At 43.9% G+C, this 20,151-nt stretch overlaps 2 protein-coding genes across 2 annotated transcripts in view; both read right to left on the bottom strand.

Moving 5' to 3' along the window:
* Positions 1 to 19,587, bottom strand: part of LOC137434335 (intermembrane lipid transfer protein VPS13D) — a gene marked incomplete at its 3' end in the record, with an annotated part of 220,793 nt that extends 201,206 nt beyond the window's left edge. Inside the window, 3 exon segments of the mRNA XM_078784227.1 lie at positions 1,701 to 1,778; positions 18,864 to 19,006; positions 19,400 to 19,587. Of these exon segments, the coding sequence (XP_078640353.1) occupies positions 1,701 to 1,778; positions 18,864 to 18,960 (175 nt within the window).
* Positions 1 to 20,151, bottom strand: part of LOC144891290 (uncharacterized) — a 981,422-nt gene that overhangs the window by 524,207 nt on the left and 437,064 nt on the right. The gene's annotated exons all lie outside the window — the stretch shown is intronic.

The following is a 20,151-nucleotide window of genomic DNA, read 5'->3' on the forward strand; positions in this document are numbered from 1 at the left end:
TGTATTTGGGGTCATTGTCCTGCTGCTAGACCCATGACCTTCGACAGAGACCCAGCTTTCTGACACTGGGTTGAACATTGCACTCCAAAATGCCTTGGTAATCTCCTGATTTCATGATGTGATGCACACATTCAAGGCAACCAATACCAGAGGCAACAGCAACCCCCAAACATCACTGAACCTCCTCCATGTTTGACTGTTGGGGAGGTGTTCTTTTCGTTGAAGGCTTCATTTTGTTTTCTGTAAACATAGAGCTGATGTGCTTTACCAAAAAGCTCTAATTTGGTCTCATCTGTTCACAGGACATTCTCCCAGAATGATTTTGGCTTGTTTAGAAAAACTCCAGTCAGGCTTTCTTAGCAGTGGGGTCCTCCTCAGTCTCATAACATAGAACCCCCTTTCATTGAGTTGGCGACGGATGGTGCAAGTTGAAACTGCAGATCCTCATGTCTGAAGGTCAGCTTGAATCTGTTTGGCAGTTGATCGAGGTGCTTTCTCCACCATTCGAACAATCCTTCGCTGCAATCTTCAAACAAGCTCTCTCTTGCGGCCACGTCCAGGGAGGTTGGCTACAGTGCCATGGGCCTTAAAGTTCCTGATAACATTGCATAAGGTGGACACAGGAACACCAAGGCCTCTGGAGATGGACATGTAGCCTTGAGATTGTCCATGCTTGGCGACAATCTTGTATCTGACCTCCTCAGACAATTCTCTGGTTTTCTTTCTTTTCTCCATGCTCATTGCGGTACACGCAGTGACACAAAACAGCAGAATGACTCCTTTTCTCCTTTCAAACTGGTTGAATGAGTGATTTTTATTTTGCAGGCACCTGCAACTCACCACAGGTGAGTTCATTTCCAAAGTAAGGGAGAATCACCTGCTTGAAATCTAATTATTTCTAACAACTTCTAAAAGGTGCCAATAATATTGTCCGGACCATTTTAGGATTTCTGTGTGGAATAAGCTAAGATTTCGTAATTTTTTCAGCTTTTTTTGTTTTGTTCCACTCCAAACCAAAGAAATACATATGTGGATACCAAAATATTTTTTAATTTCAACAATTTTCTGGAAGAAATGGTGTGTTATTTGAAAAAAGTGCAAGGGTGCCAATATTTTTGGCCACGACTGTACCATGTGCAATACCAATAGAAGTTAACGTAAATATCAAGGCCTAATCACGTCTTTCACTCATAACTGGGGGGTTAATTATGGAAATCTTAGTCACCTCAGGTAAATGATTAGGTGAGAGCTGATTGGCTACTCCCTCTTTTACGTGTAAAAGACATGATTGGGTCTTGATATTTGGTTGTTAGCTTCTATTGGCATTGCACGTGGTACATGCTTCGTTCAATTTGAGCCTCGACGGTGCACGTTTCTGTCTACGCTGTCGCTGATTATTCACAAACAAGTGAAGAAACCGCTCCCTTGGCTGAAGGGAGAGCATGTAGTTGACAACCCAATGTCCATACACAGGTTACAATATGCTGATGCATTTCCAAAAAAAAATCTTTGGTGCACAATATGAGACTAAAAAGCTCTGAACAGATAAAACAATAAATTAACAGGAAAACTATGATCATGCAATACAACATGTTCTTGCCCATAATGGAAAACTAAACTGCAAGTGTTTATACTTGATGCAAAAATTTATGACGATCCATCCCCAGTGCTAATTATAGCCTTTTATATGAATAACTCACCTTCTTTGACTTCAAATGGGAGGTTAAGCTCTCTGAGTGCATCCTTCTTCAAAGGAAGATTTTCAAGTTCCACCTCACCTGATAGCCGTTTGTACAACACAAAACATAACAGCAACAAGCGAAGATGCAATTAATTATTGAGAACCTTCATGCAACTTTGACAACTAAATTTTATCAGCTGTTCTATCAACATTATCCTCTGGCCATTTCCAAGAATGCACAATATCACACTTTACAGTCACGTGAAAAAGTAAGTACACCCCATGTAAAGTTTTGACTTTTTCAACATATTTCAACATACAACTATTTGATCTTCATTTCAACAATATTGATAGATAAAGGTGATATAATATAACAAATATCATGAAACATTTACATTTTGTAGTCTTTTGTATTTTGTAGGGGACTTCCGGTTCCTCGGGCGAGTGAGGCGTGCTTCGAGCTCTCCACGGCATCGAAGTTTGAGTGTTTTCCCGTTCTTGTCTTTGTCAAATTTCCACTGGTTATTTTGCTGTGTACGTGTTATTGTGTGTTTCTAGTTGGTGTTGGTTTGTGGTTCGTGCAAACTTGTGTGTAGTTAATCGTTTTCTGAGTCGTACCTCGTGCGCGGCCTGGTGACTTGGGGCTTCCCTCCCCCCGTCGGTGTTTTGTCGGTTTGGGTTATTTCCTTCGCTGTATTGCTTGTTTCTTTTATTTTGTTTTCTCCCCCTCACCTCACCTCCTGAGACAAAGAATTCTATATTGATTCTTTCTCTCCTCCCGGACACGTGCTTGTTCGCTCTCCTCCTCGTCTCGGCTTGTGCCCCGCCCCCTGTATCTCGTTTTCTTCCGCCTCTGCTCCTTCTTTCTCAAATCCACGTTCTCGCTTGGAGACTTTTCCCGGATTGTTTTTTTTCATCGTTCTGTTTGGATATTGTTGGAATATGTTTAAACCGCAGCCGTGATGCTGACCCCCCCCCCCCCCCCCCCCCCAGAATTTACATGTTTTAAACGTTTCCCAGTGTGTACCCTGGTCAGAATAGGTACACCATATCCCTGCGTGACGTAAGAGACGACTAAGAGGGTTGGCGTCAGGAAGGGCATCCGGCCATAAAAACATTGCCTCAAAAAGAGAACCATGACAATTACAACTACACATGGGCAGGGTGCAGCCAGAAGTGGAGATCGGTTTCTGAGGTTTGGGACATGGAATGTAGGGACAATGACAGGGAGATCAGGAGAAGTGGTGGAAGTATTGGTCAGAAGAAGAGTGGACATATGTTGTGTGCAAGAGACGAGATGGAAGGGAAGTGGTGTGAGAATGGTGAAGGGTAGGCAGGGACAGAAATACAAGTTTGTGTGGCAAGGGTGCCCGGAGGGCATGAATGGTGTTGGTGTCCTGTTTTCTGGGGAGTTTGTAGACAGTGTGGTGAGTGTGACTAGAGTGAGTGATAGGTTGATGATGGTCAAAATGATGATTGGAAAGCTCTTGGTGAACGTCATCTCAGGATATGCTCCGCAGGTTGGTCGAAGCGATGAAGAGAAGGACAAGTTCTGGTGTGCGATAGAGAAGCTGATGGAAAACGTGAAAGATGAGGAAGTTGTTGTGGTGGGAGGAGACCTGAATGGACATGTGGGAAGGAGTATGGATGGTTTTGAGGGAGTTCATGAGGGTTACGGATATGGTGTGAGAAATGGAGAAGGTGAAAGGATTTTGGAGTTTGCTGATGGAGCTGATTTGTTGATTTGTAATACTCAGTTCCAGAAAGAGGACAATAAGCTTGTTACATACACGCCAGGTGGGTCGACGACAACCGTTGACTACCTGATGGTGCGTCGGCGAGATAGGGGGCACCTCCGGGACACAAAGGTGATCCGGGGGGAGGAGGCTGTTTCACAGCACCACTTGGTTGTCTGCGACATAAGGGTGAAAGGTGCGAGGAGAGCTCGGCGGGTGAAGTACCAACCGAGAATGAAGGTGTGGAGGTTGAAAGAGGTGACAGTAAGGGAGGCATTAAAAGAGAGGCTGAGTAGGGTAGAGGATGATGTGGTTGAGCTTGAAAGTGGTTGGATGTCAATGAAAGCTAGTCTGTTGGGAGCCGTTGGTGAGATGTGGATGGACAAAAGGACCACCGAGGCACTCGGAAACATGGTGGTGGGATGTTGAGGTTGGAAAGAGGATTGACGAGAAGAGGAAGAAGTTCAAAGAGTGGCAGAAGGCGAAGGGTACGGGAGCAGAAACAGCAGAGCATGAAAGTTATAAGGCAGCCAGGAAGGCTGCAAAGAAAGAGGTAGCAAAGGCGCAGGAGGCATGTAGGAAAATGTTCGGAGAACGCTTGGATTCGGAAGAGGGTCAGAAAGCAGTATTCAGGATTGCAAAGCACATAGCGAAAGAGAGGTGTGATGTGATGGGGGTGAGTTGCTTGAAGGATGAAGTGGGACAAATCGTTGTCGACCAAGATGGAATTAAAGGAAGATGGAAAAGATATATGGAAATGCTGTTGAATACAGAGAATGAATGGGATGGCATCATAGAGAGTAACCCAGTTTTAGGACCGGCAGAGAAGATAACTGAGAAGGAAGTTGAGGAAGCGATAAAAGCAATGAAGAGTGGAAAAGCGGGAGGGCCGACGGGAGTTGTGGGAGATATGTTGAAGGCAGCAGGAAGTTGGGGTGTGAAGAGAATGACAGAGATCTGTAATCTGGTGGTGAAAGAAGGCCGCATTCCAGTGGATTGGGAACTGAGTACCCTCGTCCCTCTATACAAGGGGAAAGGTGACCCTCTGGAGTGTGGCTCGTACCGAGCGATAAAGTTATTGGAGCATGGAATGAAGGTATTGGAAAGGGTGTTGGAGAGGAGGATTCGGAAGAAAGTGAAGATCGACGAAATGCAGTTTGGATTTATGCCAGGAAGAGGAACGACAGATGCTCTTTTCATTGTGAGGCAGTTGCAGGAGAAGTACATGGATAAGAGGAAGAAGTTGTTTTTTGGGTTTGTTGATCTGGAGAAAGCATTCGATAGGGTTCCACGCAAAGTATTGACATGGGCATTGAGGAAGTTAGGAGTGGAGGAATGGTTGATCAGAGTAGTGATGGCAATGTACAAAAGAGCACGCACAGCAGTAAGGACGAAGGACGGGAACAGTGGTGAGTTTGAGGTGAAGGTGGGAGTGCATCAGGGGTCGGTACTAAGTCCACTACTATTTGTAGCTGTGATGGAGGTGCTGGCTCAGACCGTAAAGGAGGGTTTACCGTGGGAGTTGTTGTATGCAGATGATCTGGTGTTGATTGCGGAAAGTATGGATGGACTGAAGGAAAAGATGAACAAGTGGAAGGAATGTATGGAGACAAAAGGTCTGAAGGTGAATATCGGAAAGACAAAGGTGATGGCAAGTGGTAAAGCATGTGGTGAGGTGGAAAGAACTGGGAAGTGGCCGTGTGCTGTGTGCAGGAAGGGTGTCGGAGTGAACTCCATTCAATGTACAATGTGTGCTGAGTGGGTTCATCAAAAATGTAGTGTTCTGAGAGGGTCATTAACCAGTGTGGCAGCTACATTCAAATGTAAGGTGTGCACAGAGGGAGCTGCAGATGGAGGAAATGTTGAGTTGGATCTTGGAGACGGCGTGAAGCTGGAAGGTGTGAAAACATTTTGCTACCTCGGAGACATGCTGAATGGAGAAGGTGGATCAGACTCGGCAACGGTTGCTCGAGTGAGATGTGCATGGAAGAAGTTTCGGGAACTGAGTGGCATGCTGATGAGGAGGAGAGTGTCGCTGAAGCTGAAGGGAAAGGTGTATGCTGCATGTGTGAGACGTGTTATGATTTACTAGCGGGGTCACCCGTGGGAATCCCACGGGCATGGATGTGTGTGACATTTCGACATATTGAGTTATATGCTGCACATTCATTTTTACAAAATGGTTACTGGCAAGTCATCAGATCCAGAAATGGTGTGAATTTAGTTATTTCACATAATATGTGACCCCTCACTCCTCTCCACCTGACACTCTCCTGTCTCCACCTGACACTCTCCTGTCTCCACCTGACACTCTCCTCTCTCCACCTAGCACTCCTCTCCTCTCCAAACCCTCACATCCCTCTCCTTTCCAATCCCTCACCTCTCCAATCCCTCACACTCCTCTCCTCTGCAATCCTTCACACGCCTCTCCAATCGCGCCTCACACTCCTCTCCAATCGCGCCTCACACTCCTCTCCAATCGCGCCTCACACTCCTCTCCAATCGTGCCTCACACTCCCCTCCAATCACTCCTCTCCAATCGTGCCTCACACTCCTCTCCAATCACGCCTCACACTCCTCTCCAATCGTGCCTCACACTCCTCTCCAATCGCGCCTCACACTCCTCTCCAATCGCGCCTCACTCGCCTCTCCAATCGGCTTTCCCCGTCTCGTTTCTCTCCTTTTTCTCCCGTCTCGTTCTTTTTCTTGCTCCAAATCGGCCCGTCGGAATCGGAAATCGGCCCGTCTCGCCCGTCGGCCCGTCGGAATCGGAAATCGGCCCGTCTTGCTTTTGTGCTTGTGCGTAAATAAATTGTGTTCATGACACCATTTCTGGTGTTGGGCTAGCGGCTAGGGTGCCGGCTTAGGATCCTGGGTTCGAATCTCGGTCGATCGCCGAATTAATGCCAGGGGGGTTGACTCAGCCTGTCATCCTTCCGAGGTCGGCTAATTGAGTACCAGTTCACTGGTAATTCCCTGTTTGTCGTTGAAGGCGGCAAAAAGGGTTGGCGTCAGGAAGGGCATCCGGCCGTAAAACATTGCTTCAAAAAGGGGACAAAAAAACAACAACTACCACGGTCCCCGAAAAGGCCAACCCCCGCTTTGCGGGGAACAATGGCCTCTAAACGGTGGTTTTTACACCATTTCTGGATCTGATGACTTGCCAGTAACCATTTTGTAAAAATGAATGTGCAGCATCTAACTCAATATGTCGAAATGTCACACACATCCATGCCCGTGGGATTCCCACGGGTGACCCCGCAAGTTTGCATTGACGTTCGTCGATGGACTCGTTCGCCCGTCTCATTCGTTTTCTTGCTGCATCCTGTTCAAGTCTGCGTTCTTCATCGATCGTCTCATTCATTTTGGAAATAGAAGTTTCCACGCAGCGCATGAATTGTCACGATCCTCAAGAGGAATTTGTCTCGTAATCATCAAATGATAAATGGCAAGTAAATTATATTGAGGAAAATTAAAGATTTCAAATAAACCTATTTAAAGTGTATTCGCACATAACTAATTTTAAAAAACGAAGAAATATCTCTCGGTAATTTCCTGAAACATATTTTACTTCCGGCTAATAATGTTGAATTAAATAAAAACGAAGAAATATATGTCGGCATCATTGTTGACGTTTTTGTGACGACTGTCATCAAACGAAAAAGTAATATATCTTAACGGAAAAGCAAAAGCGAATTTTTAATATATATCGACACGTTGCCGTCGGTGTCATGTTGGGCGGTGTATGATACACCATGACGCGATTTTTAAAAATATATCTCTGCATTTTCCCGCGTGTGTGGAATGTTCTCAATTATTGCTGACACCGAGTCCAAAACCATCGATAAAAATGAAATCATATGGTGAGTTAGATTGGAGATAAAGGCGTGAGAGAGACTCAATGGCCTTGAAGTTACAGGCATTTGAGAATTCATTTCGTTCTATAAACGGCAACTTTCATTGGATTTCCTTCCCGTTTTTTTTCAACCGAGTCTAAAACTATGTTAGCGACTGTGAAAAATGAAATGATATATCGAATTTTTAATATGTATCGACACGTTGCCGTCGGTGTCATGTTAGGCGGTGTATGATACACCATGACGCGATTTTAAAAAATATATCTGCATTTTCCCGCGTGTGTGGAATGTTCTCAATTATTGCTGACACCGACTCTAAAACCATCGATAAAAATGAAATCATATGGTGAGTTAGATTGGAGATAAAGGCGTGAGAGAGACTCAATGGCCTTGAAGTTACAGGCATTTGAGAATTCATTTCGTTCTATAAACGGCAACTTTCATCGGATTTTCTTCTCGTTTTTTTTCAACCGAGTCTAAAACTATGTTAGCGACTGTGAAAAATGAAATGATATATCGAATTTAAAATAGATATCGACACATTGCCGTCGGTGTCATGTTGGGCGGTGTATGATACACCATGACGCGATTTTAAAAAATATATCTCTGCATTTTCCCGCGTGTGTGGAATGTTTGTGGAAAATTAAAGATTTCAAATAAACCTATTTAAAGTGTATGCGCACATAACTAATAAAAAAAACGAAGAAATATCTCTCGGTAATTTCCTGAAACATATTTTACTTCCGGCTAATATGTTGAATGAAATAAAAACGAAGAAATATATGTCGGCATCATTGTTGACGTTTTTGTGACGACTATCATCAAACGAAATAGTAATATATCATAACGGAAAAGCAAAAGCGAATTTTTAATATATATCGACACATTGCCGGCGGTGTCATGTTGGGCGGTGTATGATACACCATGACGCGATTTTAAAAAATATATCTCTGCATTTTCCCGCGTGTGTGGATTGTTCTCAATTATTGCTGACACCGAGTCTAAAAGTAAAACCATCGATAAAAATGAAATCATATGGTGAGTTAGATTGGAGATAAAGGCGTGAGAGAGACTCAATGGCCTTGAAGTTACAGGCCTTTGAGAATTCATTTCGTTCTATAAACGGCAACTTTCATCGGATTTTCTTCCCGTTTTTTTTCAACCGAGTCTAAAACTATGTTAGCGACTGTGAAAAATGAAATGATTTATCGAATTTGATTTGAAATAAAACTGGGGGAGAGCAAGACACCACGGGCCTACAAAACAGGACTCAAAGCTATGCGAGTTAATAAAATGGTGGATATTTGTTTATAGCCACTCCCAGAATGGGTGGAGCTATGGGTGGAGCTACTCTGCAAACCGAGTAAGCCACACCCCGGACAGACACCCAACAGATAGACAGACAGACAGACAGAATCATCTACGGCTATTATAATATAGATAGATGGGAGCGAGACATGGGTAATGAACGTAGAGCAGCAACGAAGGCTGGAAAGGGTGGAAATGCGAATGGTTCGATGGATGTGCGGAGTATCGTTGAGAGAGAGGAAGACAAATGATGAATTGCGAAAGATGATGGGAATATTGCCTGTGATTGATGCTGTGAAGAGGAACAGGTTGAGATGGTTTGGTCATGTATTGAGGAAGGATGAAAGTGACTGGTTGAGAAGAGTGATGGAAGTTAATGTAGAAGGAAGTAGAGGACGGGGAAGACCGAGAAAGACCGAGAAAGACTTGGCTAAAGATGGTGGAAGAAGAAATGCGGGCAAGGGGGTTAACAAGGAGAGATGCAGAAAATAGGGCAAAATGGAGAAGATTGTCATGGGGACCACAAGGCTAACCCCCGCTCTAGCAGGGAACATGGCCTTAAAATGCATGTTGTATTTACATTTTGTAGTCCATTGTATAATTTAAATAAACATAAATGCAAATTTCGCATGTGGAAAAAGTAAGTACACCCTTGGCTCTCATAGGTGGTATTGCCCCCTTTGGCAGAAACAACCTCAAGTAGGCGTTTCTTATAACTGTCTACCAGTCTCTGACATCGACTGGGAGAACATTTTGCCCACTCCTCCATGCAGAATTCTTTCAGCTGTGTGATGTTTGAGGGGTTTCTTGCATGCAAAGCTCATTTCAAATCCCCCCACAACATCTCGATGGGATTTAGATCCATGCTTTGACTTGGCCATTCCAGAACCCTCCATTTCTTTCTTTTCAGCCATTCTTTGGTGGATTTACTGGTATTTGTAGGGTCATTGTCATGTTGCAAGGTCCACCTTCGGTTGAGCTTCAACTTTCCGACAGATGGCCTCACATTATCCTCGAGCACCCTCTGGTACAATGAAGAATTCATAGTGGATTCTATGATGGTGAGCTGCCCAGGCCCTGATGCAGCAAAGCTGCCCCAAACCATATTTCCACCACCATGCTTTACAGTTGGTATCAGGTTCTTGTGGTGAAATGCTGTCTTTGGTTTTCACCAAACATGTCTTCTGGTACTGTGGCCAAATAGCTCTACCTTTGACTCATCTGTCCAAAGCACTTTTTTCCAGAAGTGCTGGTCTTTGCATAGGTGTTCATTGGCAAACTTGAGTCTTGCCCTGATGTTCTTTCTGGACAGCAAAGGTTTCCTCCTGGCACACCTCCCATGTAGATCAAATTTGTGCAGCCTCTTTCTCATGGTAGACTCGGGCACTTTGACATCAACAGTGGCAAGAGCTATCTGTAGGTCCCGTGATGACATTCTGGGGTTCTTCGAGACTTCTTCCAGCATCTTGCGGTCTGCTCTCGGGCTGAACTTGCTGGGGCGGCCTGAACTGAACAAGTTGGCAGTTGTTTGGAATCTTCTCCACTTGTAGATGATCGTCCGGACAGTCGAATGATTGATTTCAAATTGTTTGGAGAACTTTTTAAATCCCTTCCCAGACTCTTAGGCATCTATAACCTTCTTTCTGAAGGCCTCAGAGAGCTCTTGTGATCTAGGCATGGTGATGCCGCACACTTCAACAACAAAGAGCAAACCAAACTAAATGTCTGAGGTTTAAATAAGACAAGTTCCTGTTCAATGATGTTCTAATCATTTGCACCTGAGCTGGTGCACCTGATTCTAATTTTAGGTATTTGAAGTAGTGATAAATGTAGGGGTGTACTTACTTTTTCCACATGCGAAATTTGCATTTATGTTTATTTAAATTATACAATGGACTACAAAATGTAAATGTTTCATGATATTTGTTATATTATATCACCTTTATCTATCAATATTGTTGAAATGAACATCAAATAGCTGTATGTTGAAAAAGTCAAAACTTTACATGGGGTGTACTTACTTTTTCACATGACTATGTCCATTTTTTTGTATACATGAATGAAGCTCGTGGAAGAGCTAGACCAGAATGGAAGGTGAGGGGACAAAATGTAAAGGAAGAAACACCCACAGCAGAGTAAAAGTGAGAGTCCCATCAAGGGGCGGGGCAGGACACATCAGGGTGAACAAGCTGAATGAAACAACAAGAAGCGGATTGGGAAGGTGAGTATGAAACAGAAAAGGAACAAACCAACTGACAACGGAAAAATGGCGAGGGAGAGGGGGAAAATCACATTAACCTGGAAAAAGAGTTACACACTGGATATGGGAGAGGAGGAAGTCATTGAGCCATGAGAGGAGGCGGCCACTACCTGAGGTAGTGGTGAACAACTGTCTTGAAGCTCTGGCGGGAAGAATGCGACTGAAAAGACTGGAGAAGTTGGTTTCAAAGGTGAGAGAAAAGAGGACCAAATGAGTAGAGGTGAACAGTGAGCCTGGATTATGGAAGCTTAACAAGATGAGGACTATTCTATTGGCAGACCGTATGCGCCCTGCTAAAACCAGGAAGGGACAGAGCCAAGAGAGGTGCAAGACAAAGAGGAAGTGGTGGAATACAGAAAGGCAATATAATATGGAATGTATATGGTTCAAGATGTAATTTAAATGGAATATCATTCAACAATAAACGTCCAAACAAACAACGACTACTCAAGGCGCCAAAGGCACTTCTGGTGTCAAAATCGGCGATCCGTTTGAGTTTGCTTTGTCTGTGCACGGAGTTGAGCACTCAAGGTAGCATAATGTTAAAGATCGAGAATATGAGCGTCCTCGGTGTGCAAAGTTGTGGCACTGAGGACAAGGACAAGCAGGTAATCTCATTCTTTTCTCCTCTCATTGTTCTCATTGTTCTCATTGGACCGAATGGAGCAGGCAAGATGGTGTCGTGTGTTCCATTCAATTATTTATCACATATTTGTCACGACATGGGATTGCTTGGCATTTATTATCCGCGAAGCACGCAGCTTGCTCGGTATGTTCTGTTAGCAAGCAGCTTGCTCGGTGTGTTCTGTTAGCAAGCAGCTTGCTCAGTGTTCTGTTAGCAAGCAGCTTGCTCAGTATTCTGTTAGCAAGCAGCTTCCTCGGTGTGCTCTGTTAGCAAGCAGCTTGCTCATTGTGTTCTGTTATCAAGCAGCTTGCTCAGTGTGTTCTGTTATCAAGCAGCTTGCTCAGTGTGTTCTGTTAGCAAGCAGCTTGCTCAGTGTGTTCTGTTAGCAAGCAGCTTGCTCAGTGTGTTCTGTTAGCAAGCAGCTTGCTCAGTGTGTTCTGTTAGCAAGCAGCTTGCTCAGTGTGTTCTGTTAGCAAGCAGCTTGCTCAGTGTGTTATTTTAGCAACCAGCTTGCTCAGTGTGTTCTGTTCGCAAGCAGCTTGCTCAGTGTGTTCTGTTAGCAAGCAGCTTGCTCAGTGTGTTCTGTTAGCAAGCAGCTTGCTCAGTGTGTTCTGTTAGCAAGCAGCTTGCTCAGTGTGTTCTGTTAGCAAGCAGCTTGCTCAGTGTGTTCTGTTAGCAAGCAGCTTGCTCAGTGTGTTCTGTTAGCAAGCAGCTTGCTCAGTGTGTTCTGTTAGCAAGCAGCTTGCTCAGTGTGTTCTGTTCGCAAGCAGCTTCCTCAGTGTGTTCTGTTAGCAAGCAGCTTGCGTGGTGTGTTCTGTTAGCAAACAGCTTGCTCGGTGTGTTCTTTTAGCATGCAGCTTGCTCGGTGTGTCCTGTTAGCATGCAGCTTGCTCGGTGTGTCCTGTTAGCATGCAGCTTGCTCGGTGTGTCCTGTTAGCATGCAGCTTGCTCGGTGTGTCATGTTAGCAAGCAGCTTACTCGGTGTGCTATGTTAGCAAGCAGCTTGCTCAGTGTGTTCTGTTAGCAAGCAGCTTGCTCAGTGTGTTCTGTTAGCAAGCAGCTTGCTCAGTGTGTTCTGTTAGCAAGCAGCTTGCTCAGTGTGTTCTGTTAGCAAGCAGCTTGCTCAGTGTGTTCTGTTAGCAAGCAGCTTGCTCAGTGTGTTCTGTTAGCAAGCAGCTTGCTCAGTGTGTTCTGTTAGCAAGCAGCTTGCTCAGTGTGTTCTGTTAGCAAGCAGCTTGCTCAGTGTGTTCTGTTAGCAAGTAGCTTGCTCAGTGTGTTCTGTTAGCAAGCAGCTTGCTCAGTGTGTTCTGTTCGCAAGCAGCTTGCTCAGTGTGTTCTGTTCGCAAGCAGCTTGCTCAGTGTGTTCTGTTAGCAAGCAGCTTGCGCAGTGTGTTCTGTTAGCAAGCAGCTTGCTCGGTGTGTTCTTTTAGCAAACAGCTTGCTCGGTGTGTTCTGTTAGCAAGCAGCTTGCTTGGTGTGCTATGTTAGCAAACAGCTTGCTCGGTGTGTCCTGTTAGCATGCAGCTTGCTTGGTGTGTTATGTTAGCAAGCAGCTTACTTGGTGTGCTATGTTAGCAAACAGCTTGCTCAGTGTGCTCTGTTAACAGGCAGCTTGCTCAGTGTGTTCTGTTAGCAAGCAGCTTGCTCAGTGTGTTCTGTTAGCAAGCAGCTTACTTGGTGTGCTATGTTAGCAAGCAGCTTGCTTGGTGTGCTATGTTAGCAAACAGCTTGCTCGGTGTGTCCTGTTAGCATGCAGCTTGCTTGGTGTGTTCTGTTAGCAAGCAGCTTGCTCAGTGTGTTCTGTTAGCAAGCAGCTTGCTCAGTGTGTTCTGTTAGCAAGCAGCTTGCTCAGTGTGTTCTGTTAGCAAGCAGCTTGCTCAGTGTGTTCTGTTAGCAAGCAGCTTGCTCAGTGTGTTCTGTTAGCAAGCAGCTTGCTCAGTGTGTTCTGTTAGCAAGCAGCTTGCTCAGTGTGTTCTGTTAGCAAGCAGCTTGCTCAGTGTGTTCTGTTAGCAAGCAGCTTGCTCAGTGTGTTCTGTTAGCAAGCAGCTTGCTCAGTGTGTTCTGTTAGCAAGCAGCTTGCTCAGTGTGTTCTGTTAGCAAGCAGCTTGCTCAGTGTGTTCTGTTCGCAAGCAGCTTGCTCAGTGTGTTCTGTTAGCAAGCAGCATGCGCAGTGTGTTCTGTTAGCAAGCAGCTTGCTCGGTGTGTTCTTTTAGCAAACAGCTTGCTCGGTGTGTTCTGTTAGCAAGCAGCTTGCTCAGTGTGTTCTGTTAGCAAGCAGCATGCGCAGTGTGTTCTGTTAGCAAGCAGCTTGCTCGGTGTGTTCTTTTAGCATGCAGCTTGCTCAGTGTGTTCTGTTAGCAAGCAGCTTGCTCAGTGTGTTCTGTTAGCAAGCAGCTTGCTCAGTGTGTTCTGTTAGCAAGCAGCTTGCTCAGTGTGTTCTGTTAGCAAGCAGCTTGCTCAGTGTGTTCTGTTAGCAAGCAGCTTGCTCAGTGTGTTCTGTTAGCAAGCAGCTTGCTCAGTGTGTTCTGTTCGCAAGCAGCTTGCTCAGTGTGTTCTGTTAGCAAGCAGCATGCGCAGTGTGTTCTGTTAGCAAGCAGCTTGCTCGGTGTGTTCTTTTAGCAAACAGCTTGCTCGGTGTGTTCTGTTAGCAAGCAGCTTGCTTGGTGTGCTATGTTAGCAAACAGCTTGCTCGGTGTGTCCTGTTAGCATGCAGCTTGCTTGGTGTGTTATGTTAGCAAGCAGCTTACTTGGTGTGCTATGTTAGCAAACAGCTTGCTCAGTGTGCTCTGTTAACAGGCAGCTTGCTCAGTGTGTTCTGTTAGCAAGCAGCTTGCTCAGTGTGTTCTGCTAGCAAGCAGCTTGCTCAGTGTGCTGTTAGCAAGCAGCTTGCTCAGTGTGTTCTGTTAGCAAGCAGCTTGCTCAGTGTGTTCTGTTAGCAAGCAGCTTGCTCGGTGTCCTCCGTTAGCATGCAGTTTGCTTGATGTGTTATGTTAGCAAGCAGCTTACTTGGTGTGTTATGTTAGCAAGCAGCTTGCTCAGTGTGTTCTGTTAGCAAGCTGCTTTCTGGGTGTGTTCTGTTAGCAAGCAGCTTTCTCAGTGTGTTCTGTTAGAAATCTGCTTTCTGGGGATGTTCTGTTAACATGCAGCTTGCTCGTTGTTTTATGTTCGCTTGCTCTTGACTTGACATGACTTGTCATGAACATATTATACTTGACAGGCTCACATGACTTGGTGTATCATGTTAGCATGCAGTACGAGTACAACCGAACACACTTAACTCTATGGCTATTCAGTTTGTTCATATGCGGATTGTTATTGTATGCTACATGGTTCTCAAGCCAAATCGCTAATTACATTATTGTGATCATCGTGGTAATGAGGTCCATTATTATGACATAGGTTTTTCCATTATCGCCCAGGCTCTGTTATATACGCACATGTTATACTGTACAATAATTATATACACACATTATACTGTATATTCTATACACACATTATACTCTATATTATGTACACACATATTATATGTGACATGTTGTCCTGTATATTATATGGATATGCATAGCAATAAACAACAACTTACACGCACACACACTTGCACAAACATACACGTGTATACATAGGTGGACCCTCTGAGACCTAGGAGGGCTCCGTTCCACCTTCTGAACCCCATATATGGAGATAACAGCGACGACACACACAAACACACACTCACTCTGGCTCTGGACCCACTAAGTAACCTCATAAGTGAACAAGGACACGGACACCCCCTAATAACCAAAAGAAGAACATTCGAAGAAATAGGAAAGATGACACATCTACTATACATGGATGATTTAAGGCTCTTCTCGCCAAATGACAAAAAAATTGAAAGAACTAAAACCAGTAAAACGGTTTTATGAGGACATTCAAATGGAATTTGGACTAGACAAGTGCGCCAAGTGAACATTTGTACAAGGCAAACCAACAAAAACAGACAAGATAAAAATTTACCTTTGAAACAACAATACAGCAGTTAGAAAACAAAGCATCATACAAATACCTCAGAATAGAAGACGGCCATCAAATATGTCACAAACAAATGCGTAAAACAATCGCCAAAGGCTACCGATGTAGAACAAAGCTGATCCTGAAAACATACCGCTCCCCAAGAAACAAAATCAAAGCCAAAAACAAGCTCATGGGTTCATCAAAAATGTAGTGGTTTGAGAGGGTCATTTACCAGTGTGGCAGCTACATTCAAGTGTAAGGTGTGCACAGAGGGAGCTGCAGATGGAGGAAATGTTGAGTTGGATCTTGGAGATGGCGTGAAGCTGGAAGGTGTGAAAACATTTTGTTACCTAGGAGACATGCTGAATGGAGAAGGTGGATCAGACTCGGCAACGGTTGCTCGAGTGAGATGTGCATGGAAGACGTTTCGGGAACTGAGTGGCGTGCTGAGGAGGGGAGTGTCGTTGAAGCTGAAGGGAAAGGTGTATGCTGCATGTGTGAGAAGTGTTATGATTTATGGGAGTGAGACATGGGTAATGAACGTAGAGCAGCAACGAAGGCTGGAAAGGGTGGAAATGCGAATGGTTCGGTGGATGTGTGGAGTATCGTTGAGAGAGAAGAAGACAAATGATGAATTGCGAAAGATGATGGCAATAGAGCCTGTGATTGATGCTGTGAAGAGGAACAGGTTGAGATGGTTTGGTCATGTGTTGAGGAAGGATGAAAGTGACTGGTTGAGAAGAGTGATGGAAATGAATGTAGAGGATGGGGAAGACCGAGAAAGACTTGGCTAAAGATGGTCGAAGAAGAAATGCGGGAAAGGGGGTTAACAAGGAGAGATGCAGAAAATAGGGCAAAATGGAGAAGATCGTCATGGGGACCGCAAGGCTAACCCCCGCTCTTGCAGGGAAAATGGCCTTAAAATGCCTGTTGTGTTGTTGTTGTAAACAAGCTCACAGTACCAGTGTTCCAATATAGCTGAGGAATAATAAACTGACCCCAATCAGAAATCAACAAGTTAACATCAAAACAAGAAAACTCCTTACCATCCACAAAATGTTTTACAAAAACAAGTGCATCCCAAGAATGCACCTTCCGAGACGAGAGGGAGGGAGTGGCCTGATGGAACTCAATCAGGTGCACAGAGCAACGAGTGTAGCACTAGCTGAGTATGTGAAATGCTCAACAGACTATGGGATGCAATTTGTAGACAAACATGAACACAACAAACCTGAAAAAGTATCCCTAACTCACCTTGCAAAGAATTTCCAAAAACATGCGAATAGAAGATATCGCACAGGAAATTGAAACAGCAACAAACACAGCTCCAACAATTGCAAAATAAATATATAAAAAGAAATATCAGGAAATATATACCAACAACTGTGTGAATGACAAAAGAGCAGGAAACACAAAAAAGAATTGGACAGAGTGGGGATAGACAAAGAAGGCTCATTGGAATGGCTAAGAATAGGTCAGCTCAACTGGGACGGCGAACGAATCATAATAAAATAACCAATGGATTTAAAAAGATGGCGGGACTGAGCCAGACAGACAAATGTAGATTCTGCAAGACAGAAACAGAAAGTACTAGCTAGTCACCTGCTCTCGGATGCAAAAACACTATCAGAACAACTTTACACACAACAACACAACAAAGTATGCAAAGTGATTTATTGGCATATCTACAAAGATTTCAACATCCCAGTTCCAGAAAACTCATGGAAACACGAACCAAGAACAATCATTGAAAATGCAGACGTCATGCTCAAGTATGACCTGATGATTCCATCAAGTGTGAACATAGACAACAAAGCATTGCATCTGGACATTTTACTCAGGAACAAAAAGGAAAAGACAGCATTGATGATTGAGATATCAGTACCCAGTGATTTTGGCCTAATCAAGGCAGAAATCAAGAAAATGGCAAAATTCCAGGACCTCAAAAATTAGATCAAGAGATCTTGGAAGCTGCAGAGCATCGAAATTGTACCAGTGATAAAATTGAATGATGAAGAAGAACCTCACTGAGATTTTGAAAACCATCCCTGGGAATATTACCACAAATGAACGACAACTGGAGGCAATCCGGGGTTCGGTGACGATCGTGAAAAGAGGCCATGCAAAAAAACTCTGTAAAAGTTGAACAGTTTGGTCCATGAACCGTGATCCTTTACCGAAGAGGAGGAGGTGGATTAGGGTGGTCCAAAAAACATCGATCTCTCCGATTTTGATGCTCTACTGGATTATTGTTAGAAATGGTCTAAAACATTCACCCACCAAATATTTTCGCTCAATTCCATCTCGAAACTCATACACACTTCAATTGAAATATGGCGTTTTTCACCAAATTTGGCCAAATGAGAACAATCCAATAGCAACCTAGGTGGAAAAAGTACATGCACTATTGTACTAAGCCATTTTGTGGTTCATGACTTTTTGCATGCGCTTGCGCCTGTGAGTGTGAAATCATCATGGTCGAAACATGTTTGAAACATGTTCATACATGTCTGACTCATGTTTCGACCATGAGGACTTCACAGGGGTATGTACCATCAATGACATTATTTAGGAAAAAAATATTTCTAAAGTCTTTGTAAGTCATTAAAATTGACCAAAATGACAAATTTATATGTTGAGTGTGTATGAGTTAATAGATGACTCAGATGCAAAATATTTTTTGGGTGAATGATTTAGACCATTTCTAACAATAATCCAATAGAGCAGCAAAATCCAGATAAAAAAGTGATTTTTTTTTGCATTTTTGGACCACCCTAAGGTGGATACTTTGGGTCCTGGGAGGATTCCGTTCCACCTCCTGAAACCCACAAATGGAGATAACAACCAACGCCACATACATATACACACACACATACACACACACATATCCACACACACACATACACACACACATATCCACACACACATATATACACACACATATACACACACATATACACACACATATACACACACACGCACACACACACATATACACACACACATATCCACACACACACATACACACACACATATCCACACACACACACACACACATATACACACACACGCACACACACATATACACACACACGCACACACACACATATACACACACATATATACACACACACATATATACACACACACACACACACACACACACACACATATATACACACACACACACACACACACACACACACACACACACACACACACACACACACACACACACACACACACACACATATACACACACACACACACATATACACACACACACACACACATATACACACACACACACACACACACACACACACACACACACACACACCACGATCGAGAAACTTCATCACATTTCTAAATCGCTATCAAAACCCCCTCTGCAGCCCCCACTCACCACGCAGTAGGCCGATAGAGAGTCGATCCGTCTGCAGGTTTTCCACGTATTTCCCGACGTACGTGTTGAGTAACCAGGCGGCCAAGGACTCGAGCATGATGCGCCGGAGGCAGCGCCAAACTACCCCGAGGACGCCACGGACACTGTAAATGGGAACATTGACCTTTTACACAGATAATCCCCTCATCGCAACATAGATTGAGATAACTGGGATTATAACGTACAAAATGAGCTTGCACCGTTTAGACCGCAGACGTAATTGTGCGTACAACAATTATCATGGTGTGAAGAGAAATCCGTGCAGGTCAATGACGAGCCGCACGAAGCGATACACACGGAAGTTGCTCCGAGTCTGCACATTAAACACGACTCACGAGTGTTTATTATTTATGACATGATTGTCCCACGAGTACGTCACCACAAGCAGCCGTGAGGGGTTGCTGGGAATCAATGGGGATCAATTTGAGATGTGGGTGCTCATATATATAGTGCGAAGTTGCCATTCGCGGTGAAAGCGGCGGAAGTTGCACACGTACCGCTTCAAGGACGATGCCGACAAGGTGCACAATGGCTGTTATGCACTGCAAGGGATGATCGGAAATATAACTCGTCGCCCCGAATCATCTATTTCAGCCATTTCTATTTGGAAAATCTGGCGATTCATGTCCAGTAAACATAACAACTTCCGCGGTAAACCGCCTGCCGGAAATGGTACTTCCACCGTAGTCTGGTGAACACGGGAATAGTCTTACTGATGGGATTGGAGTTGCTGTTTCATGACTCTGCCTCTTTGCACAATGTTTTATTTTTTATTATATCGAATTCATAACTGATTCATACACGCCAACTAAACTTTTTACTTGAAACCTCATTATTCACATCTATATAACAGCGAAGGTTGTTGGAGTAGTGCGTGGCAGTAGTCAAACGTCGCCATTTCGATTATTTTTTTGTATGATTTTCTTTACTACTCGTTATTAATATCGTACGTCGCTGCTGTTTTAAGCCATTATTAATCAATATACGATGAAATAAATATCCTGATACCTTGTTACATTGTTAAAGTGTTTAGTTATCTTTTCTTTCTTTCAATAATATAATAGATCTTGGTGAATCTATACACGCCACATATTTGTTGTGCTTATTTTAAAGTTTCACTAACATTTTAAACTTTTTTGAATGATCGAAAGATTTAACAATAATACCTTTTACTTCCCGATGATGATGATAATGATGGTGACTGCTGAGATGGGGATGCCATTTATTACTTGCAAAATTGAAGATTTTT

The sequence above is a fragment of the Myxine glutinosa genome, chromosome 1, assembly GCF_964187855.1.
Source record: "Myxine glutinosa chromosome 1, kmMyxGlut1.1, whole genome shotgun sequence".
Classification (NCBI taxonomy): Eukaryota; Metazoa; Chordata; class Myxini; order Myxiniformes; family Myxinidae; genus Myxine; species Myxine glutinosa.